At 37.3% G+C, this 25154-nt stretch overlaps 1 protein-coding gene across 1 annotated transcript in view; it reads right to left on the bottom strand.

Moving 5' to 3' along the window:
* Nucleotides 1-407: 407 nt before the first annotated feature.
* Nucleotides 408-25154, bottom strand: part of LOC124621966 (potassium channel subfamily T member 2) — a 700004-nt gene continuing 675257 nt past the window's right edge. Inside the window, exons 22-24 of the mRNA XM_047147499.1 lie at nucleotides 20797-20895; nucleotides 10563-10768; nucleotides 408-2157 (exon numbers count right to left, since the gene is read on the bottom strand). Of these exons, the coding sequence (XP_047003455.1) occupies nucleotides 1332-2157; nucleotides 10563-10768; nucleotides 20797-20895 (1131 nt within the window). The 3' untranslated portion in view covers nucleotides 408-1331. The remainder of the gene's footprint in view (nucleotides 2158-10562; nucleotides 10769-20796; nucleotides 20896-25154) is intronic.

Genomic DNA, 25154 nt, shown 5'->3' with positions numbered 1-25154 from the left:
TGTCTCCTAGCCACTTCCAATGTGTGTTGTTAATGAATACATACTGTCACTTCTTGGGAAAAAAAAGCATTGTTGGAAAAAGTGTAATCTGAGATCATTTGAGATAACATATTACAACTGCCAAGAACATTTTAGGGAGAGTAATTTAATTAAAAACAGAGTGAAGAGACTGCATTAATGTTCTGCAATATATGCCAGATAATGATATTGAGAGTAGCAGAAGTTCTGCAAACTGTTGAGATACTTTGAACAGCAAAGAAAAAAGGTCTTACATATTTCTCACATAATGTTCTGCTTATGATATGTTATATTTAACATATTCTACACATCTTTATCAATCTGCATACATAAGTGCAGCAATGAACTGATTCTCAGTTCGTAATTCAATTAGAAACACTATGCACAGATATTTGCTTGATTCCCACATTAGAAGTAATTTTAAGAAAACTAAGAATTATTTGATAAAACAGTTGCTCTGTCTCCAAATAATATGCTATTTGAGAGTATATTTCATTATAAATTTATATTTTTAATAGTTACAACTTCAGTCTTAAGCTTCAGAATTATTTCTGCTACAGAGTAAACAAAATATACAAACTTCTTATATATTTCACTTAAATGCACACTCTTATTTATATCACTGTACACTATACATATGGTATGTAATAGATGATATTTACAAGGCAATGATGCTGCTATGCAGCACACCAAATAGTTTTCAGTTTCTAAAAAGTCTTCAAGATAACTTACAGCTACACACTATTTGTTCCCATTTCCAACTCATTCGGTGCCACACCGGAGAATATATCAGCCAAGAGAATGATAATCGAGAAAAATAGAAATGATGGGCTGGTGAAGAATCATTCCTTTTCTACTTAGCCCATCTGATATTTTTCTTAGCTTATATCAACAGTCTCTGTCTGTTGAAGAGGCAATATGTGCAACAAGAGTAAGTAGACAGATATCGAGGAAGCAAAACATGCCCTAATTTCTGTAGTTATCTGTAAACAACATATGTTGTTTTAAAATGACTCATTTCTTCTTCACTTATCAGTAAATTAAAAATATCTCAAAGTAGCACCTATTTAATTTTATGTACTAAGTTGTACTAGAAAGTCGTTATTTGTCAACAGCTAAGTACTAACAGTACCATTTCACTCATTTTGCACATAGACTCTTACAGTTCAATATAGTTTTCAAGGTACTGAAGTAGATTCAGCTGTTATACTTTTCTTATTCAGAATTTATCACTGTGGAGCTGAGGAGCAATCAGTTTACAGCCACTTGTTCCGGACTACACTGCTTAGTCTCCTCCCCCACATAAGGTGATATCATACAAGTGTACCTTGTAGGTGTTGGGGATCAGCCAGAGGGGTTGAGCTGGCACATGGGCCGGGAGACGGAGGAGGCTGACAGCTGTCTACACTGCAGCTGACAAGGCTTGACACATCAAGTGAACTTGGAGTCTGTGCACAAATTCCCAGTCCTTGACTATTTACAGTTCCTGAACATCCTCCACTACTTCTCGCACCTGTATTGGTACATATGCCACTGTTACAACTGACACTGATGCCAACACTCCCACTGCCACCTGCAGGGCTGCCACCAACAGAAAGACCAGTTGCTACAGTACTGAGAAGGTTACTACAGCTGTTTTCACTCTGTGAGCTTCCTTCTTCTGGTGGTGTCACCTCTAGACCAATGCTTCCATTCAATGCTATCTTAATGGGGTTGCTATGGTTGGAAGCATAGGAGAAACCTAGGTCTTCTAGGCTGCTTTTTCGTCTTGTGGGACCAGAGGGTGCCAATCCCTGACGCAGGGAGTTTGAACGACGCAAGAGTATATCGTCAGCAACACGTAAGGAGTTGGATCGTGCTCTGTAGCATCCTGCAGGACTGGGACTTGCGGCACATCCAGCAACTGTAGGACTATCTGGAAGGGAAAGGGAGTTTGCTTTTGTTGTTACAAGTGGAGGGGGTCTTGGAGTTGGTGTATAGCCAGACAATCCAATAGTGGAGCCGCGCCGACTACCAGCTGCAGAATTTGCCATCTGTTGTACCAGTTGTTGAGAGCAGAAACTAATATTTGACTTTCGGCGGCTGTTGTGACGTTCAAATGTCTTCTGTGCTGAGAAAGGGCTGGGTCGTACTATGTATCTAGAACAAAAATTAGCTATGTTAAAATAGATTTAATAAAGGCAATGCATTCTACAAAAAATAGAAAATAAGATGACTCTGAAATTTATTGTTTTGGTCTCAAAAAATTATAGAATTGTAAGATAGAACAATGGTAGTGCAATGTCTCACATATTATGACCACTATTGTATTGGAACATGAAAAACCAGTAAAGCACATTTTGCAACAACTATTGAATCATATTAGTGAGCGCTGGAGAAAAGAATACAAACAATATGTGAATGCTGCACAGTGCCATAGCCTATATTGCTAACAGTAAACTATAAAGTCCTAAGGGCATGAGAGTGAACAAAGATAGCTTTCTTTAAGCAAAAGCTCCCTGAGGAAATAAAAAAAAAATTACTTCCAAATCATAGTAAACAGAAACCTAAGAGATACATTTCACCAATAGCAAAGCCTGTAAATGGTTTAGCTGATCACAATTAAGTTTTAAATATAGTAAGGAAAATTCTGGTACACTACTAGTCATTAAAATTGCTACACAAAGAAGAAATGCAGATGATAAATGGGTATTCATTGGGCAAATATATTATACTAGAACTGACATGTGATTACATTTTCACACAATTTGGGTGCAAAAATCCCGAGAAATCAGTACCCAGAACAACCACCTCTGGCTGTAATAACGGCCTTGATACACCTGGACATTGAGTCAAACAGAGCTTCGATGGCGTGTGCAGGTACACCTGCCCATGCAGCTTCAACACGATACCACAGTTCATCAAGAGTAGCGACTGGCCTATTGTGACAAGCCAGTTGCTCGGCCACCATTGACCAGACGTTTTCGATTGGTGAGAGATCTGGAGAATGTGCTGGTCAGGGCAGCAGTCAAACCTTTTTCTGCATCCAGAAAGGCCCGTACAGGACCTGCAACATGCAGTCATGCATTATCCTGCTGAAATGTAGGGTTTTGCAGGGATCGAATGATGGATAGAGCCTCGGGTCGTAACACATCTGAAATGTAACGTCCACTGTTCAAAGTGCCGTCAACGCGAACAAGAGGTGACCGAGACGTGTAACCAATGGCACCCCATCCCATCACGCTGGGTGATATGTCAGTATGGCGATGATGAATACACGCTTCCAATGTGCGATCACCACGATGTCGCCAAACACAGATGCGACCATCATGATGCTGTACACAGAACCTGGATTCATCCGAAAAAATAACATTTTGCCATTGGTGCACCCAGGTTCGTCGTTGAGTACACTATCGCAGACACTCCTGTCTGTGATGCAGCGTCAAGGGTAACCGCAGCCATGGTCTCAGAGCTGATAGTCCATGCTGCTGCGAACATCGTCGAACTGTTCGTGCAGATGGTTGTTGTCTTGCGAACGTCCCCATCTGTTGACTCAGGGATCGAGACATGGCTGCACGATCAATTACAGCCATGTGGATAAGATGCCTGTCATCTCGACTGCTAGTGATACGAGGCCGTTGGGATCCAGCACAGCATTCCGTATTACCCTCCTGCACCCACCGATTCCATATGCCGCTAACAGTCATTGGATTTCGACCAACGCGAACAGCAATGTTGCGATACGATAAACCGCAATCATGATAGGCTACAATCCAACCTTTATCAAAGTCAGAAACGTGATGGTACGCATTTCTCCTCCTTACACGAGGCATCACAACAACATTTCACCAGGCAATGCTGGTCAACTGCCTGTTTGTGCATGAGAAATCGGTTGGAAAATTTCCTCATGTCAGCGCAATGTACGTGTCGCCACCAGCGCCAACCTTGTGTGAATGCTCTGAACAGCATTTGCGTATCACAGCTTCTTCTTCCTGAGGGTTAAATTTCGTGTCTGTAGCATGTCATCTTCATGGTATAGCAATTTTAATGGCCAGTAGTGTAGAATGTAGTAAATATTTAAGAGTGAAGAACCACTCAGGGACAAATATGTATGTGTATGTGTGTTTTCCAGCTCAACAAAATATTTATTTCAAAACCTAGCAAGTTTTCTTTTGTGTGCATCTGTCAGTGACTCACCACTTCTGCTATTCAGTAAGTGATCTTCTTTGCTCCTACGTTTAACATTAAGTTTTGTAACACATATTTATGTTTTCAATTTTCAGGCTTGAACTACTAATATCGTTGCTACCAAAGTGTTCATCATTTGCAGATGACATTGTGGCTCCAAAGGTCGCAAACCAGCTGGCAATAATCACATGTAATCAGAAAGACAAGTAATGAAGATTAATTCTGCTACCATTACTTGAGTACAATGCTATGCATTTATAACAGCACACCATGTGCTTTTGCAAGAAGCCAGTTCCACCTACCTCTCTAGTTGTACAAAACACTGATCCCAGAACCTTCTTAACTTTCTTTTCATAGGCTGTAAAGGTGCCATCAATGTGTCTGAACCATATAAGGAACTTCAGATTTTAGGTAGTTATGAAGAATTCCTCTGGGGGAGACATGAAGACTTACATCGCACCCTCACACGCTACCTGTTCATGCTCCACTTAGAAATATCCTTCCTAGTATTCTCAAGTCTTAAATCCCTTGCATAGTTCAAATTCACTGATGGTATCTTAATGATCTAGAACAAGTGCCTCATACTTCTAAAAGGCAGTCTCCTAGATGTTGCTCTCCATGTGTATGACAATTCCATAAAAGTCCAACACTTTCCATATCTTCAATTCTTTCCACATTACATACTTGCTTCACCAGCCTTGCTAACGGTGGACAATACCTCTGCTGTGATGAACAACCCCTCTTTCAATATCATTATCAAAACTTTCATAGAAATGGATTACATTCCTTACCTTGTCCATGAGCATATCTACTGTGCCACGCTTTCTCTAGGTTGTACTTCTCCAATTACACTCACCCACTGCCATAGAGAACAACTCTGACTTTCTTTGATCATTAAACAATGGCAAGTCCAGGTAGGTACATCAACATTATTATGGTTTAGGACAGACTATTTTTCACCATTATGGTGAATAGCAATCTATCCTTTTCATAATATTGTATCTTTCATCATGGAGTGAAATTAGGAATATCTTCCCCAAAATCTGTTCCATCTGGCATTTCACCATCTGTCCCAGTACAGTGATGTAGTACTGCTCTTCCCAGTGCCTCAACTCATCCATACAGAAGATTTTTTTGTGAAAGCAGCTATGTTATATATGAACTTTTCTTTGTGGCATTTTTGGGAAATAGTTGTAGTCATATACAGTGAGCGTGCATAATTAAACAGTATTTGTCTCTATGGTTGGTCTAAAGAGCCCATCACATATCAGCACAGATGCTGCAGCAAGTGCTGTGCCATGTGCAAACTGCTGTACACAAGTCAAAGTGAAAGGCCCTCAGCCACTCTTAATGTTTTTGTGACTATGGAACACTTCACTATTAGACTGTGCCTTTATGATTTAATGCTTTTGTACTTTTTACTACATCATACAGTGGGTCTGTATTTTCCTTTACGTAGAAGTCAATTAAAATTTGGTTGGTGGGAATTTTAATATTGTGTTTGTGCAACATTACAATATTTTTGGTGGTGAGTGCAGTATTCTACGCAGCACGATTTGTTTCGTAGTTCACTATGGCCAATATGGCAGTGGAAGGAATTCTTCAATCTCTTGTTGAACAGCAGTGAGCTCTCATCAGCCAGCACCAGCCCTTCTCCATGGCACTAAACAATTTGGCAGCTTTGTTAGCACACCAGGGTTCACCGCCATTGACAGACCCCCTCCCCCCTCCATTTCCTCCATATGAAGATACTGTGGGAGAATGGGACGCATAGCGACACCACCTTCAGCAACACTTCCAAGCTTTTGTTGTTGTCAACCCCAATGTGTGCAAGGTTTTCTTTCCTCTCGTGTTTATCATCTTTCGTGTAAGCTAGCTTCTCTGCAGGAACCTGCCAGTCCTTCTTTTGAAGTAATGAATCAGTTGCTCTCTAATTATCATTGCAAACATATTCATGTTATTGTTGCTCATGGTGAATTCTACTGTTGTCCAAAGCGGTCACAACAGTTATACAGAGCTTGGGCAGTAGAACTTCATGGACTTTGCCATCACTGTGTATTGTTACTGAAGCTCATCAGGACTGTTAAGCTGATTCGATGGTTTGTGATGCTATAATATGCTTGGCCCTTGATAGAGAAGTCTGTAAACACACTTTACAATTTGAAAATCCCTCTCTCTTTGCCCAGTCTTTTGAAGTATCTAGGGAAGGAGGAAATCAAATAGAAGCCTGGTGTGAAGTAGTTGCCATTGCTTCTCCTCCTCAGCCACCATCGATTTGTTCATGGGAGAGTGGGGTGGGAAGTGGGAATGCCATTATATGACCATGCAGTCCTGGTCTCCATGTCATGTAACGCCGTGCTGTGGTAAACAGCAGTCAGCATTACAATGGCTGCATGCCCCTCTCCCATCACGCCCTTAGTGCTTTGTTCAGCATGAGCATGCCAAAAGCATTGGACATGCCACCATCATAAAAAAGGGACATATTGTGTCTGTGTGAAATTCTAAGTCATATTAATCATACATAAATATGGGTGTGAACAGTTTCCCAAGTGATGCTAGTCTAAGACAAACTTTATATTGAAGTACACATTATGGACAAGATGTTAAAAATGCAAGGACATACGGATGCAGTAGTGGCTTTGTTAAATTCTCAAACCTACGTGGATCTTGGATCACCAGTGTTGTCCCCTGTCCCTTGTTGGTTGGTGAGTCACAACAAACAACAGATATCCATATTAGGACACATTTCTACTTCTGTAGTGTATAAATCAGTTGCTCATCCTTTGGGCTTTCTAACATTGAAAACTTATTCGAGTTAGACATCTTAAAAACTTTGGCTTCTTTATTTCTGACAAAGTGCATCTAGTTTCCTATCAAGTTCCCTACCAATAACTGGATGCTCTCTGCTCAGAATTTTCTGCACTGTTTTTGAACAGTTTATGGTGTGCTATCAATTTCAAGGCTCCCATCACATTGAAACTAACAGCGTGCCCCTGTTTTTTTCATGCCTGCTCAATCCCAGCTGTTTTAGGAAGCAAGTAAAAGTAGAACTTGATCAACTTACATCCTTGGGTGCTGTCGCACCTGTCTCCCCTAGTGAATGATCTACTACATTGGTAATTGTCACAAAAACAACAGCAAACCTCTGTCTCTATGGTGATTTCAAAAAGTCTCTAATTTCACAATCTATTATTGATACATATCCCTTACTCCATAACGATGAAATCTTTGCTCAGGTTTCTGTGGACCAACATTTTTCTGAAATAGACTTGTCTGAAGACTGCCTGCAGCTGCTTCTGGATGATGATTCCAAACATATCCTCAAAGTGAATACCCCCCTCAGGTTATACCAATACCAGTGCCTGCCGTTCAGCACAGCTAGTGCCCTTGCTATTTTCCAATGACTTTTGAAGTAACTCACAGTCTCTATGCCAGGATGCATTAACTACCTGGATGATACTGTGGTCTACATTTCCTCAACAGGTGAACACTTGCAGAAACTTTGGGCCTTGTCCATGGTGCTGCAGGCAGCCAATTGAAATTAACTTTGGTAATTTGCAATTGTTTCAGCTATTTATTGTCTATCTATTTGAAGTCCCCTCAAGCTGTAATGACAGTATGTCAATACCATTACAGCTTTGCCGTGTCCTAGCAACATCAGAAAGATTGTCTACTACCATAAATATCTTCCTGATGCAGCTGTGACGGCTTAGCACCTTCATGCTCTATTACATAATGGAGCTTCTTTTCACTAATTGACTGCCTGCAAGTGTGTTTTTACCCTACTGAAGCCAAAATAACACTCAGGTCCTTGCTTGTTTACCTTCCAAGCAGACCAGCATCTTGTTTTGGCCACAGACGCCTCCCAGTATGTCCTAGGGGCCCTTGTCTCACACAAATATGCAGACGGTTCTGAACACTTGATTGCATACACTTCAAAAGCCTTGAATCGGTGCAACAGCGCTACTCCCAAATAGAAAAAGATCTTGCTATTGCAGACGCACTCAAAAAATTTCGTGTTTTCCTCTTCATCTCTAAATTTCATTAGATTACTGATCATAAACTGCTGGTTTCTCTTTCCCAGCCTTTAGAATCTCTTCCAGATAAAGTGGCCTGTCACATACAGTGTGTCTGTTTTGTCACACTATACTACGAGATTCACCACAGTGCTAGTTGGTAATGCAGACGCTCTTTCTTCATTGCTGACTGACCCAATCCAGCATTTCATACAGATGAACTGTTGTGTTTCCATTCAGATGCTGAATACCAAAACACGGTGGGTGGTTTTCCCATTATCAGTTCTTGGATTTTGGCTGCTGTCACAGCCAATCCTATCTTACATGAGATCCTCCATGGCTGACCAGATTAACCACTAGACCAAGTGTCAGATGCTTTGCCTAATTATTATGCTCTCTGCCGCTGCCTCTCAGTTCTTGACGATGTATTACTTTTGGCTATTGAAGAGTCAGTGCCTTGGGTTGTGATCATGTCTGCGCTGCTGTGAGATGTCATGCACCTTCTCCAGCTGGACCATTGGGGTGTTTCTGTACAAAACTGCTGACCTGTCGCCATGTGTTTTGGCTGGGAATTGACACTGACATCATGCACGTTGGGTCAGCCAGCCTACAGTGCACCAACCATCAAGTGGCAGCACAGGCTCTCTTACCCCAGGGCCCACCCCACAGTGCCCCTGTGAGCATATTCTTGCTGATTTTGTGGTCCCTTCCTTGTGAGCATATTCTTGCTGATTTTGCGGGTCCCTTCCTTAAGTCCTATTGCCTTGTTGTAGTTGATGGTTTCTCAAAATTTCCTTATGTGGTTTGTTACCTGCCCACATCCATGGCAGCAGTAACCATGGCTCCCACAAAGAATTTTTTTTTCCTTTGGAACGATTATCGTATATGCTTGCAACAGACAATGGCCCGCAATTTGTTTCTCAGGATTTTGAAGATTTTTGTACAAAGAGTGGCATTCGGCATATTATGGCCCCACCATTTCATCCTGAGTCAAATGGGGAGGCAAAGTGGCTGGTCCATACGTCCAAATTCAGTTGAAAAAATACAATTTGTAGTCTTCTCCCAAGGAATCCCTTGATAGATTTTTGATCTCCAATAGTTTCCCTCCAGCTGGCGACCATAGCCTGGTGGAGCTGCTTCATGGCCACCAGCCCCTTATGCTGCTTCATCTGCTCTGGCTGCAGCCCGGTGACTCACTGACACCTAACTCACAGCAGTTCTGTCTGAGCTCTAGACCTGTGGGTTTGGCTGGCACCTTAAGTAGATACCAGTAGTTGTCCATCATTGACAAGGCCGTGGTCCATGCCTCCTATGACTCCTGTGCCATATTCATTCTGGGTTCCACCTGGGTTCTCCTGTGATATCATGACACCTGTTCCAGCAGCTATCCTCTTCCAATGAAGACTAAACCTATACTGTAAGCACACACAATTAAACAGCAAGCACCTCCACAGCCAGCCTAAAGAGGCTGCCTGACTTTGGCATAGATGGTGCAGCAAATGCTGCGCTGTGTGCAGACAGCCATATATAAGCCAGCACACCAAGCCCTCAGCCACACTAGTGTTTTCATGACTATGGAACACTTTACTGTTAGGCTGTGCCTTAGTGATTTCGTTTGTGTGAACTTATAATTATGTCATTCAGTGTGTCTGTATTTGCCTTTATATGAAAACAAATTAAATGTTTGTTGGTGGGAATTTTACTACTGTGTTTTTGCAATGTTATAATAGGTATAGCCCCAGCCAGTTGTTCACTTGTATATATGGCCACCATCAAGCTACTACCAAATAAATGCATGATCTTCCAGTTTCAGAGTATGTTGCTCAGCACGGTTTGGTTATCTTAAATTAAGTCTATGCCACCTCATTTCCTACCCTGAACCCCACCCCACCTATTTCATTCCCCATCATTTTATCTACATTATATGCCAGTGTTCCTTTTTCTACACTGTTTTCTTAAAGATCTGAATTCTCTTTCTTCATTTTTCTTTCATTCCCAATGAAAACTCTGAACTCGGAACTGACATTTATACCTGAGTTATTTTACAATGGATGTGTGAACTGGGCACACTACAATATTTTCTACACAGTTCATGGCAGTTTTCAAATTAATTTCTGTCCTTGTAATATTGCAATAATGGAATTTACAGGACTGAAATAACAAACAAAAACAAGAAAAGGCAACTACTGACTTGCATCTTGTAGATGGGCGCACACAATCATGCAATTTTTTAAGCTGTTACATATGTGCATACACAGCCTATCTATTGACTGCAGGTTATGTCTACCTGCAATCATGTAGGGAACTTATATTTAACTTCTGCTTCTTCCTTGTTATATATGTTTCAACAAATACACTTACATAATATCTCCTTCTTCAAGTTTGAGATCACAGCTTGGGTTGATAATTACATAAGACAAGTTACTCCTTTTCTCACTGACATCATCATAATCTATACTGGGCAGATTTAGGCTTTCCATTCTGGAGCGAACCAAATTTGCAATTTCAGCACGTTCAATCATTTGTGTGTGGTTATCTCGAGCTTCATCCACTAAATTTATGGAACACTGTTGATAGAAACAAGTAAATCATTAAAATAACTGAATGTGATGATGAGTATTGAAGTTCATAGTAAAGACTAATAATATGTTATTTATTTGTATCAAACAATTTACATTCGTAGAATAGTTTTAGTAGTGAAAGGAACGCTTATCACTGCAGGATTACCATAAAATAGTTAAGAAGGAGAAATGTGTTATGATGATTCTAGAATTACAAAATTTTGTTTATTTTCATGCTAATCATAACAGTTAATAAACTGTTATTGGGCTACATACGGTGAATATCTGCTACTAATATCAGTATCATTCAGCATACAGCATTCTATTGTTCAAGCAATGCTACCAAACAAGAAACATACAAATATATTATACATTACCATGCTCTACACCACAAAAGATCAAGTACACATCTACGAGAATATAAAAACTTTCAGTACACTGTATGGAACCAAAATAACACAGTGGCTATTTCTTGCTCAAGAATATTTTGCTATTTTACCACTAGTCTATATGAAAATTTCATTCTTAAAATACTTTCCTGAACAATTCTTGGCGTCAGATATAAATGGAAGAGATTGCCTTTCCTGAGCTCATTTTTGGAACTACAAATTTTATGTTGATGCAAATACACAGTATTGTGAACCAAGTCCTCCAACTGAAGAACGTTTCAAATTTGGCTCTAGGAAAATTCAGGTATCATTTGATGGCCTTCTGGCATCATTGTGTGACAATACGTGCAACATGAATCCAGTATAATAACCAAAAAACAAACAGTAGTCAAAACAGCAAATTTCTCAAATGTGAAAGTGTACAGTGTCGTCTGAAAAAAAAATTCAAAATGGTTGTCATCTAAGAAATCAAAACGGTTGTCATCTAAGGACACAGCCATTGTGAAACTGCAAGTGCATGAGTTGGGGCTTCAAACCAGTTATCACTTATATATTCCCTTAATTTGACACACAGTAACTTTTTTTTGTGACTCTTCAAGCTTTCCCAGCGGATGTGTTGTAAATAGTGTTCACGGGTTTGCCACCGGATCATGTTGTGCAAATTCCACAATATTTCGTCGGAGCAACTGTCCGACATCTTCAAGTGGTTCAACCTTGCTCATGGCTAGGAACGACTGACGGTATCTGCACACCGATGCCCTGATGCGTTTGACAAACACAGCATACAGCGCACATGTGGATGAGCCGCTCTGTGATTTTCGGCAGAGGGAGTTTGAATAGGGCAAATCACTGTGCATGCGCGATTTCTGTGGCTGGGCATTCTTCACGCGCGTGTTCTAAAAACAGGGCGTTGGTGTGCAGATACCATCAGTTGTACCTAGCTGTGAGCAAGGTTGAACCACCTGAAGATGTTGGACAGTTGCTCCGATGAAATATTGTGGAATTTGCACAACGTGATCCGGTGCCAAACCCGTGAAGACTATTTACAACTTTTTTCTGTTTCTTAGCTCCAAAAATGGCTTGGAGGCAAGAGGTTTTTGTTGAATAAAAAGATTATCTGTGATGCAAATGAATATTTATGCTGATGTGAGAATAAACTTCTTGGACAAAAACAACATTGAATGGTGCTGGAACAAAAATGCTGAGCTCAACAGAAATTATGTTGAGAAATAAATTTCTCTTTTTAACTGTGTTCACAAAACCCTTAAACCATTTGTTTCATACCAACTAGTGGTGTAACTAATTTTATAAAATTAAATAATTTATCTTGTTTTTCTCTAGGTCATTTGCTCTCAACTTGCCCTCTGTATTTAATAGTCTATAGCTGCTTTGATTTGGGAATTTAAGAAGCTAGAGAACAATGATTAGTTGCTCAGAGTATCAACCTAAATTGAAAAATAACTTTATTAATGCCCAGAAATTAAAATAAAGAGACAGAAGAGAAAAGAGGTTGCAAGAACATGAAACATTAAACCAAGAGGCACAAAAGTGGGAAAGATTAAAAAGGAAATGAGAAAAAGAACAAGGAGCCAGAAAAATCACTATGAAAAATGTCTAGATTGTTCAGCAGAAAATAAAAGTTTCATTGAATAACTACCTATATTTGGGAAAGTTGTCTATCAGGACCCAGCAACAGTGTGCACCACTGAACAACAACTTTCATGAAGAATTAGTTTGAGAAAAATAAAGTCAGGATTAAGATGATACTAATTATGAATTCATACCAATATCTGTTTTCCAGTGTGGAAAATGGCACTGTCCTGTCAATCTATGCTTCGGGAGGATTATAAAAGACTGCTTTCAAATAATGGAGCAATGGAATGTCATTTAAAAACCACAGTGTTATTGGGAAAAATTGTTTGTGTATTTTTTATCAGTTCAAAACTGAATATCGGGAAATATAACTATGAACAATTTTATTTGCTGCTCATGGAATCAAACTCCAATGGAATAAAATGATGGTTAGTTGGCAACAAACTCAGTTTAAAAAGTGAATGCATTTTAATATAGAAAAGCTGATGTTGAAACATATTTAAATCCAGGAACTGTTATTTCATGGTGAGCTAACTGCACTAAACTGCATTAACAAATGAAAGTGCATGTACTGAAATGAAGATCAGTGCAACAAACTAGACTAAATGTTTATCACTATTGACTCTATCCACACTTGAGTGTCGTATACTAAAAACAGATTTTTGTATGCAAAAAGTATGGACGAATGTTACATCCACTAACATATCTAGTAACAACTTTGACAAGAAACGTAACGTCAATATTTGATCTTATCCAGTTATGAGTTAAGTGGCCAAGTCTAAGAGCTTAATGTGGAAGTTATAACACCCCCTTATTTTAAAAACTTTAAATAAATTGTGTAAACATTAAGCATTTTTGTAAGTGAAATAAAATGCTAAACTTTTATTTCCTACTACAGAATAATACAGCAAGTGGCAAGATAAAATGAAGCAAAATTTTCGAATACAAGATGATGATTATCATTGACTAGTTCTTTAAACAATTCACAGTCTGAAAGCTCCACACAATTCACAATCTGAAAAAAAAGTTTCTCATTTCTTAATCTTCTTTTACCCTTCTCCCATTGCTCTATAACCTTAGGAAAATTGTTAAGTATGAATGTCTTGTGTAATACGAGTCTTGATCCCTTGCAGTTTTATGAACTTATGAAATAATACCATCTCCAGCAAATTCTTTGCATGCGATTCACCCAACTCAAAAGTTAATTTTATTAAAACATATAAAATATTTGTGATTGAATGTCAAGAAACAGACAACAAAGAAGCTGTAAATGGGTTTTTAATGTAACTCAACAATTTCAACCTAAGTACACTTATACTAAAGTACCTAAACTGATCTTTTATTTTAGATTTTGTTTCTGGAATAGTGATTCAGTTTACAATTCAATGAAAAATTCGTATCGAAATCAAGCTGAAGTACTAATTCAGAATTCAGTCAGTCATCCGCATTTGTAGAGGAAAACCAATAGCTCATCTAGCTGCATTAATACAAAGTCTTGAAGCTCCGAATGTGGGCACAACAAAGGAGTTATAGGGCATGCAAAGAATATAATGCACAAACTATGTATAAATACAATGTATTCAGCAAACTCATGTTAAACAGGGGTAGAAAACTAATGACGGTAACAAATATTTAACAGGGGTAGCAAACTACTGATACTAGCATCCTTTTCAAGTGTCAAGACATTTCTAGAATAATCAGTATTTATTTCTATTGCAACTAGTGTAATAAGTTGGTTTGGTAGCAAAAGTCACTCACATTGTGAATCTGAACAAAGTATATCTTTGTCATTTTCGATTTCTTGCTTAGAAAAGCTTTAATATTCAAAGTTCTTTGTTGTAAAAGGATCTGACACCTAAATAAATTATAATATTATTTGAAATTCAAAACATCCATAAGTAGTTGAATTGGCATCCTTTAATTTTTGTTGATTCCAGTTTATTTATCCTTTTATTGGTGACATTGGTAAATACAAGCAGAGTTTTTATGCAGTTAAACAGATGTGAAACACAGAGTGCATGTGTAGATTCTTAATCAAGACTCACTTAACAACAACAGCACATTTCCTTGTGTATTACGGTCACAGTATAATACCTTTAAATTAGAAACAGATCTTGGATCAGCTTCTGGTCCCAGCAGTATGAATACATTAATAGTTTAAACGTTTCTGTTAGTTTCTCTGAGTGATGAAACATATAAAAATGCAATGTGAAATTTTCTTCAGGGGTTAGTTACTTGAGACCAAACTTATTGAGAATGAAAAACAGTGTAACTGATCTTTCAGACAATTCATATGTCTCATGTTGCACCTAAATGAATGAGGTAGCAGACAAATTAATTACAAATAGTGTAAAATCAAAAAGCAACAATATGAATGAAAGCTGAAAATTTATTCTTAACATACAAATTTAATGAAATTCTATGTAAGAATAAAGCAGTAAACAAGACACATAAATCTCAAGTTTGAAGAAAATAAGGTTACCTCTTCATGATATATGATAAAAAATGAGGAGAGGAGAGAAAAATTTATAGAGATTTGGAAAAGTTGATACTGAAAGCCAGGAGAGACAAAATAGTGGGCAAGAATGGAAGCCAAACAAAGATCTGTATCAAAAGACAGAAAAATTTGTGAACAGTTAGTAAAATGGTGTAAAAGGGAAGGTCATAATTAAGTCAGAGAATAGTTGCCAAGATTGAAGAAAGATGAAGATAAATTGACTTTCTTCTCTGAACATTCACCTATACCCTGCTCGTACTTTTAATAACTATTTTATGGATTGTCAACTCCCACATTCTCTGCTTACTCAGCTAGTAGTACAGTAACATATTGGTTTCATACTATGTTTTTCTTGTTAACTCCATATGAGTTTTGCAGACAGTTATGTCTGTGATGTCTTATCAAGAATGAGCTTGGATAGACAATATTCAATGAATTACTAAATTTTTGTACTAATTTTTCACTATCAATATCTCACTTGTAAATCAAATTCTGACGAAGATCGTCGAAAAAGTTCAAGAGGCCATTTAGCAGAAATTCCGTGACAGAAATAGTAGCTACCAGTGCTCTGCGACTGTATTTGATATTCAATGTTCTAGTGAAGTTAAACACTATTTTTCTTACTTATACTGTTAATCAAAAATTCATTTATCAACAGTGTTAACACACTGGGCTATTGTGGTATAGAAACCACTTGAAAAGAAGTGTAATAATGATTTTAAATCCTGCCTCCATATTCCTTGAATATGAGAAGCTTCACTTTTTTAGAGATCCAACTATGTGTGAGGATGAAAAAGAAAACAAGCCAAATGTAACAGTACACATGCCAAATGAGATATACAAAACTAATGTAAAAATGGGAAATAGGCAACAATATTGAAGTTATTCTTTTCAGTCTATATTTCTTTTTTATTTTCCCTTGATCTGTTGTGTTAGGCAATGGATAACTTTAATTCCATATACTACATCCACACTGGTAGGAATATAAGCATGATCATTTCTTCTGGGTGTGGTTTTCAGTGCAAGTATAAATTTGAAGAGACCATAGTACACATGGGAAAATTTATTCAGAAATGAAGCCATTAAAGACAGGTACAGTTGATATTGTTGTTGTGGTCCTTAATCTGACCCTTGTTTGAAGCTGCTCTCCTTGCTAGTTCATCCTGTTCAAACACATTCATCTCTGCATAAGTGCTGCACCCTACACCCTTCCTCTGTAATTTTGATGCCCCTACACTTGCTCCCATTAACCAACTGACTTCAGATTGATGCATCAGGACGTGTCTTATGAGCTGATACCTTCTTTCAGTTCAGTTGTCCCATAAATTTCTTTCCTTCCCAGTTTGATTCAGTAAATCTACATCAATTGTACTACCTGGTACCTAGTACCTAGCTTGCACTTGTATGTGATGGAGACACTTAACATTTATAATGTCATCTCTCTTGGACATCTATGTGCTACTTACAACAATTTTGTAAGGCCTGCATGTTATAGGCAACTATTAATATCACCATTGTATGCCTTGATGTTGTAACCTGAATGTGTCCTAAGATCCGATGATGGTGGCTTTAGTTTCGCTGAATCCGGTAATCATGGAATAAAAAGAATTCCTGTGATCTTGGCTACCAGTTTATTGTTTTACAAGTATTACTAAGCTGCACAAGAGGGCGGTTCTGTGGTGTGCGGAGGGCGGGCTCTTATGCTGAGACTGTAATGGGGACAGGGAGGCATAAGATCTTAAAATGGTCATTACTGACTCAAACCAGCCATTGTCAAAGGACTGTATATTGTGATCAAAGACTGGAATAAAAAAAACTTTTTACTGAGTGTCTTCTCTGGAAACTATCAATAACAGACAATTCTGAAGCTTACTTATGACAGAAATTTATTGGATTTAATGGAAACAAGCAGATCAGACTTTCTTTTGAGAAAGTATACACTGAAACTGGAATCAGTAGATACGAGGCAGCAGTCGCAGTGATGTTTACCAGAGTACAAAGTACAGCTAAAATAAGCAGAAAGATTTATATGTTCAGCAATCTAGATAAAGGGACAGAGTGTCATTTCTCAATGAGGAAGTTCAAACTTTTAGGTCATGGCAGAAGCATATAGAGGAACTATGGCTCACGCTAAAAAGAATAGCTGATGATACACAACATACAGTTCATGATGGGAGGGATCCTCCATGATATGCAGTCACTGTAAAGAAACTTCTAGAGAGACACAGACTGCAGTAGGTATAAAACAAACAACAGGGCTATAGAGTGGTGCTGAATGAAACTTATTTGGCTGTCAGGAGAGCAAAGTGTGAAGTCTTCAATACCTATATTAGCAGAATATAATTGGAAGATCTTTCACATAAAGTATGTTAGCATCACCAAAGTTAGAGACCAGAAACTCCTACCACTGCAAAAATGACTGGAAAGCATATTGGTGTCAGTGGCTTTGACAAACAGGTGAAGTTACCCCAGTGACTGATGGAATACCTATCAGATTCTCCACTCAATTTGTGGCTGAGTTAGCTTGTCTTTTAACCATAACACACCATAAATCTCTCAAACTAGAAACATGCCCAGAATGTACAGGTCACACCCATCTACAGTACAATATGGGTGGCAGAAGTGACCCACAAAACTACTGTCCAATACTCTAGGGCATCTATTTGTTATAGAGTCTTAGAATGTATTACCAGCTCATAAATTATGAGGTATACTGAACAGCATGACATCTGCCATGCCATCTATCATGAATTCTGAAAACATTGATCATGTGGAATGTAACTTGTACTATAGTATTAAACAATATAATTGTTGCATATACAATACAATCATCTTGAAGTAATTTTTAGTATTTTTCAGTAGTGTACCCTTTGAAAGTATATTTTTCAGTAGACTGTACTGCTGAGAGAACATCTCAATTATTATCATGAAGAATATAGCTATAAAATTCTGCACAAGGCATATCCATGGAACTAAACTTGACCTGTAAAATTAATTTCAATGAATCTGTCAACAAACGGAAAAAAAAATTATTCAGTAGATACATTGCTACCAAGAACCACAAAGAAAAATTGGCAAATTTTCAAAATTTCAGAAAATGGTTTGACATTTTGGCACTTTTTAAACAAAGGACACCACTGTTGGCCTAGCTTAGAGTTTTTTTCTAGGACCATAGATTTGGCACAATTCTTGATGTTGCAGAATTGGTCAAACCATTTCAAATAATCTATTTTCACACTTCTGGTTTGTAAGACCTGAAGACATGGAAGAATATTATCAAAGAACAGATTCTTTACGTCTTCTTGTTTAAGTCATTTGAAGAACTTGAATTCTTCCATTGGCTGCACCCAGTTTTCTAGGTATTTTGTGCAAAGATGTCTTTCCAAGTTCATAGCCCTTGTTCCCCAAATTAACGTAGCAATCAGACACTGCACATTTAGCTTCACTTTTGTTTTGCCCAAATACAAAGCATTTGTGGTTTGCTTTTATTTTGTCTGAGAACTTGCACTGCCTTTTTCTGCTGCCACTATTATTTAACTTAGAAGACAACATACTTCAAATCAGATAATAACTAACAAGCTTTTGTTTCACAGCATGGAAATATCACAGCAATGCTATACAAACTACAATATCTTGACTCGAGGTATCATCTATGTTGACTGTGAAAATATCGAGACAATGCCAGAGAAAATACAATACCATGAATCGAGATATTGTATATATCAACTATGAATGCAACATCTCTCTGACAATTATGTCATTTGTAGCAGACCTTGCGAAAAAATATACAGCCAAATGTGTGTACCTTATAATTCAGTCCAGTAACACTACAGTGAATTTCATCAGATGATAATATGCACCTCCAATAACAAAAAGCCGGACATTTTCTAAAAAACAAAAATTCCAGACAGGCATTAAAAAACGCACTGAAAAACTGGACATGTCCCTAAAAAGCCAGAAGATTGGTAGCCCTCTTTGGAGGGTATGGATGTAAACTGAAGTGTAGAGTGTAGCCTTGTATTGTGGTGAAATGCGGGAGATTAACAGTTCAGGCAGAACAAGAACAGAGCTTTCAAAGTTTGGTGTTCCTGTAGAGTGTTGAAAATTATGTTGGTTGATAGAATAACTAATGAAGAGATACTGAAATGAATTAGGAAGAAAATAAATTTATGGCAGGACTTGGCCAGATAAAGAGATTGGTAATAGGACATATCCTGACACATCAAAGAATAGCAAATTTGCTAATGAAAAGAAGGGTAGAGATAAAAACTGTAGGGGTAGATGAAGGAATTACTACAATAAGCAAGTTCAGATTGATGTAGGATGCAGTAGTTTAGCAGAGATTAAACAGTCTGAACAGGACAGACTAGCACAGAGAGCTGCATCAAACTTGTCTTAAAATTGAAGACCACAACAACAATGACAATTTCTTCAAGACAATTTTATGTTACATCTGGTTATGGAAATAACTATTTGGGCAGCCAGAAAACTGTTACCAGTGTAGAAAGTTAGTTTCTCCTGAAGTTCAGCTCAAGCTGAAGGAGGGATCATATTTACATTTGCTCTATTAAATGAGTCAGTTGGCATCTTCCACTGAATGAACATCCAATTGATTTTGTGCTTTTATTAGATATCTCTAGCTACAAGAAAGTAGTGTTAGTATTTATGTAATAAGAACCCAGAGACCCGTAAATTCACTTGTGTATTTGAGGAGGAAACATTAAATACACATACATATACCAAATAGTAATAATAATAATATAAAAAAATCACACCACGTGCTAATGGTACTGCAAAATATTATGAAACAAAAAGCTAATGACGCATCACATTCCTTTTGCCCAAACTCTTTCAATAAGCATGTGATATTTCCCAGTTTCTAAGCCAGTCTCTACAGAATGAATTAAATTAAGAAAGTATTTTTGGTAGACTCCATAGCCAACTGCAACAGCCAGCTTTTTGGTTTATTCTCAGTATAATTGCACGGTTTCAAACTCAACCCATTTTCAAGTACACTAAATGTAAATTATGATGCAAAATCATCAAACTTGAGAGCATAAATATTTCCATGGTGGCTTTTGCACTGTCTTGTATGCAAATACATGTCCTGAGAACAATATAGTTAATATAACTAAAACTGTAATGTAATATCAGTGAAATTGCACCACAAAAATGAGGCAGTACTAGCTTCGATATGAGAAACTGTACACAGATAGATAACTTTTGTCCAGTAATAATACAAGCTTTTAGTACAGAGTTATGACATCATGCCATAAGATTAAATTCACAGTTATTGTATGTCTAAATAACACGTATCTACAGTTACTGCTTAGTTTAGGGCTCAAATTGTAAAACTGAAATGAGAATAAACCAAGAAGTTGACAGTAGCAGAAGATTGTGGAGTAATTTCAAAAATTTCTAGCAACTGTGGACTCATTTTCAAAGAAAATTTTATAAGTATGTTCTCACATATAAAGCAAGGAAACACACACACATATATTCAGCCAAAAAGCAGCAGGTGCCTTGAAACAATCACAAACACTTGATTTACTCACCACAGATGTCTGGTTTTGTACGCAACCCAGACAGTTTCGAATTTGAGATTTTGGCCTGTATGTAACCCCAACTCCATCTGAGTCATTCTCCTCGTCAGGCTTGAATAAACAGTAAGCAAGACCAGTGGGTAAACTACATGTGGCATGCACTAAATATTAGTCTTTAAGCTTAGCAGTAACGAGGCTTGTTGATGTTAGCTGAATACTTGTCAGTCATTACTCTTATGAAAGTCCAAGAGTGCAGGTCAACTTTGCAGTGACTAACAGTTGCTTTGACGGGTGTGTACAAAATGAAATTCATATAACAAATTTATCAACACGATTAGAAATCCCAGTAATTTGCTTCACAGAAGTGATGTAGTACTAGCTTCAAAACGAGAAACTGCACTGACACAGGGAATTCTTGCTCAGTAATTATGGCCCTTCCATGTGGTGTGAGTATATTTATTCACACGGAAATGATTTTCACACTGGGCATATTTACCTAATTTGTAGAAATGCTTAAATACATGGGCATTGATGGTAAATGCCAAGAATTATCTTTTGCATTACAACTAATTATTATAATAGCTGTAACATTAATTTGTAAATATAAAGCCTGAACAAATTTTGTTAACTTTTGTCCTGAGAAACTGTAACTATTAAATTTTAAAATGGGAAATAAAGATGAAAATATTGAACTGATAAAGCAATTGTATGTAGGATCAGATAATCTGTTACGCCATATAATAATTGTACTACTGCAATTCACTCTCACAGACTATAATATTGACATATTCTCTTCACTATACAACATACTAGATTCCCATTATCAAAAGAAAGTGAAAGGTACACATAACAAAGTTAAGGAGCCAAAAATAATTTATAAACATACACAAAAAATTAGAATAACCTCGAATTAAATTTACTGACAGTCATTAATAAACAAACGAAATGGATAGATGAGAGGAGAAGTAGAGCTGTCACCTACTGTGCCCCCATCAGCACCAACACTGCCACTACCGTCTCTTCTACAAAGACCACCATCACAAATACCACTGTCTCTTTTACAAACACCAACACCATTAAATTAGTCACTCTTGTTCATCTCTGGTGCTACAAGAAGAGGCATTAGGATGTCACAGTTTCTGATAGCTTCTCATGTCCTATTCTTCAGATGAAAACATGACATGATTGAATGATGTAGATTGCTAAAACAACATTCTCTTAAAAGGGAGAGATTTTAAACCAGGAAAGAGGAAAAATGCAGTATTTTCTTGGTGCAGAGTTGTGAGGAAGATGAAAAACATTAAGTGCAACAAACAGCAACACCCAAGAGAAGAAAAAATTCAAATCTTTGAACATTTATTTTACAACATACAATTGGACAAAAATGAAGAAATGGAGAACTCATATAAGAAGAGATTACTAAGTATTCTGGACTGAGAGGGACACATCTCCTTTCTGTCTGTCTCCTAGGGTTAATTGTAGTGTTGATGAGTTCTATTACCATAATTTCTTCCCTTCTTTCTACTGTCTCTCATTTTGTTGAATCTTCATTTCCTACTGCTTAGTGACATGATACTTCATGTACTGTTCAACCTACCTGTCTTTTCCAGCCCCACTTTCCTAATTTATTGACATTCTTCCATTTAATAATGTTTCACATACTTTTCAGGGTTTTAAACCTACGCATTACTCATTTTAATTTGTGTATTTCAAGCCCTGGGATAGAAAGGGCATTTCACATCCTTTTGCCCATTTCACTTTTCCTCTCTCACTCCATCTCCCTGTTCCCCCCCCCCCCCCCCCCCCCCCTCTCTCTCTTTACTGATGAAGGAACTTCCTGACTTTTTTTATTCTGTTATGTGGATGTAGGGTGACCATCTCTCTTGTATTTGCCAGGATCTTCTGTGTTATAGAAACCTTTACTTAACCCTCCCAGCTCCCTTACTGACTGGCTGTTTCTTCCATATATTTCACCAGTAGTCACTGTTGCAATATTAATCCCATGAAGAAGTACTATCCATAGTTCAATCTCCTTCAAAGATCACGAAAAGTTTTCTTGTTGTAATAGACACTATTGTCCACAGAGAGTCTTTTTCTGTTTGTGCTTCTGCAGAAAGAAGATGGTTTTACACCACAAATGAGTCTCATTACAGACTTTTGCACTCCATAAACTTCTTCGAGATTCGTGGAGTTACTCCAAAATGTAACATAACAGGGTAAAAGTAAGAAAAGTATGTCAGTTTTTTTAAATATTTATTTCTTCAGTGTCATCCAATCCACTGAAATGTGACGTAGTTGTCCAGTTTAAAATTTAATGTGATTAAGTCTCCCTTAAACATACATTAAAATCACAACCAAATTTTGTTCACTCCCTTGCAACCATGCCCTATGTGTGCTACATACTCGATGCAAGCAGTTTTGGAATATGTACAACTTCACCATTTCTTTCACATTGAATTTTTAAAAGGGAACTGATTGCTAAAATAATCAGAAAAATACAGAAATCCGCAATCATAATGTAAGAAATTTAAAAGAATACAATGTTACCTGAAAATGTCTGGTAAGATGAGGTGGCAGTTTATATTTTTATTCTTATTAGTGGTGCTTCATCACAGACTGATGACTTTTTGATACATCACATTATAGGAAGAAGCAATCCCACCCCTCCACTTCTCTATGTGTGTAAAATCTGAAGACTGATAGAAGAGGGAAAAAAGTACTGTGATATTTTTGCAGAAGGATAGCAATGGATGCGAGACAGGGAGACAGTTTCCCTTAGACATGGGAATAATTGGAAATGAGGGGATTGCAAAATCTAGTTAATAGGGTGGACGCTACAAATGTACATAATTCAAATCCATCCTTGTTATACATTTGTGATCATGTAGATTGTTATTACACCAGATTTTCTCCTCTTTTGTTATCCAGGTCCCTCCTCACATTTTTTCCCATCTGTTTGATTCACAAGACTAGTGCAGTATTCTAGAATGCTACAGAAATTCTTATTACTAGTGATAGTAATAAGAATTTCTTTAGCATTCCAAAATACATTATCCAAATACTTTTTGCTACATGAAATCGACTTTCCCTATTTATATGACATGCCACCTGCTTCCACTGTTACATTTCTAGCAGGTGTTTCAGATCTCATACACTCACAGTAACAAATCAGTGCACATACTCAGTTACATCATTAATTAATGATAGTAAAATTAAAAATTGCACACTTTATACATATTTTCATTTGTGTTTATCGATATGTTCATTTGTATGTGATTATCTACATTGCTATTTATTTCTCAACTGTCGAAATTGAAGACGGGGACTTCTTACGATCAACTGTTGAAATTGAAGAAGGGGAATTCTTACGAATCTTCAACGATTACGGAAAAATTTCCAGTGGCAAAAAATCATCCAAAATAAAGAATTTTATGATGGCACAGCATTTCAGTTTAGCAAATTTAACAAAACCCACACAAGACAGTTGTTTAAAAATCCATATACACAAAACTATTCCACTTCTCAGTTTGATATGAGTTATTGCACAACATGCAATAAACAAAACAAAAGCCAAATTCCACTGATATCAATGCTATCTCTGTGTTCAGATCAAGAACTTATTACTTAGCCCTCACATCATTATATGAATGACTGATTTATTGTTTAATACATTTTATATTAGAACATTTAACACTTATCCCTGTGTGACTCAATTCTTTGTTAAGTGGAAATTGTCGTGGTATATATATTTCACATCCCAATCACCCAAAAGCAATGTGAATATTCAATACTCTGCCATGTGCCATGCAAGACATGCATCTAAAACTTAAGAGTACTGTACAGCAGGTTTCATATTTAAATGTAAACATACATACAGCCTAAATATTCACATAACAAAATGTGAGTGCCTAATTGGTTACACTGGACAGAATGAATGTACGTCATTAACTGAAAGAACTGTCAAACAGAATCATGCAAATAGCTGATCAGCTCAAGTCATGAAGCAGAAAATGAAAAGACTGGAGAGTGGAAACAGATGAGAAAGTAAGTAATATGGTGAAATGAATGGGTAGGTTGGAGAATGGAAACAGATAAAAAGTATATGGATTAAGAAAAATGGATAAAAGTACAAGGCATGAACCTGTAATTAAAGTAACAAGATACAGAGCAGCAGGATAGAAAAGAGAATAAGATGAAAAATTCACAAATAAATAAACAAATCTGACAGAAGAGGGAAAAAAAGGACTGTGATATTTTCGTAGGAGGATAGCAAAGGATGTGAGATAGGGAGACAATGGGGTTGTGAATATGTTGTGTACAGGTGATTTTTGTCTAGTGACAATTAAGGCCCAACAGTTTACAAGAACATG

This window comes from Schistocerca americana, chromosome 1 (genome assembly GCF_021461395.2).
Source record: "Schistocerca americana isolate TAMUIC-IGC-003095 chromosome 1, iqSchAmer2.1, whole genome shotgun sequence".
In the NCBI taxonomy this organism is placed as follows: Eukaryota; Metazoa; Arthropoda; class Insecta; order Orthoptera; family Acrididae; genus Schistocerca; species Schistocerca americana.
Note: the sequence above shows the minus strand (reverse complement) of the source record. Positions and strands in the feature narration are given on the sequence as shown.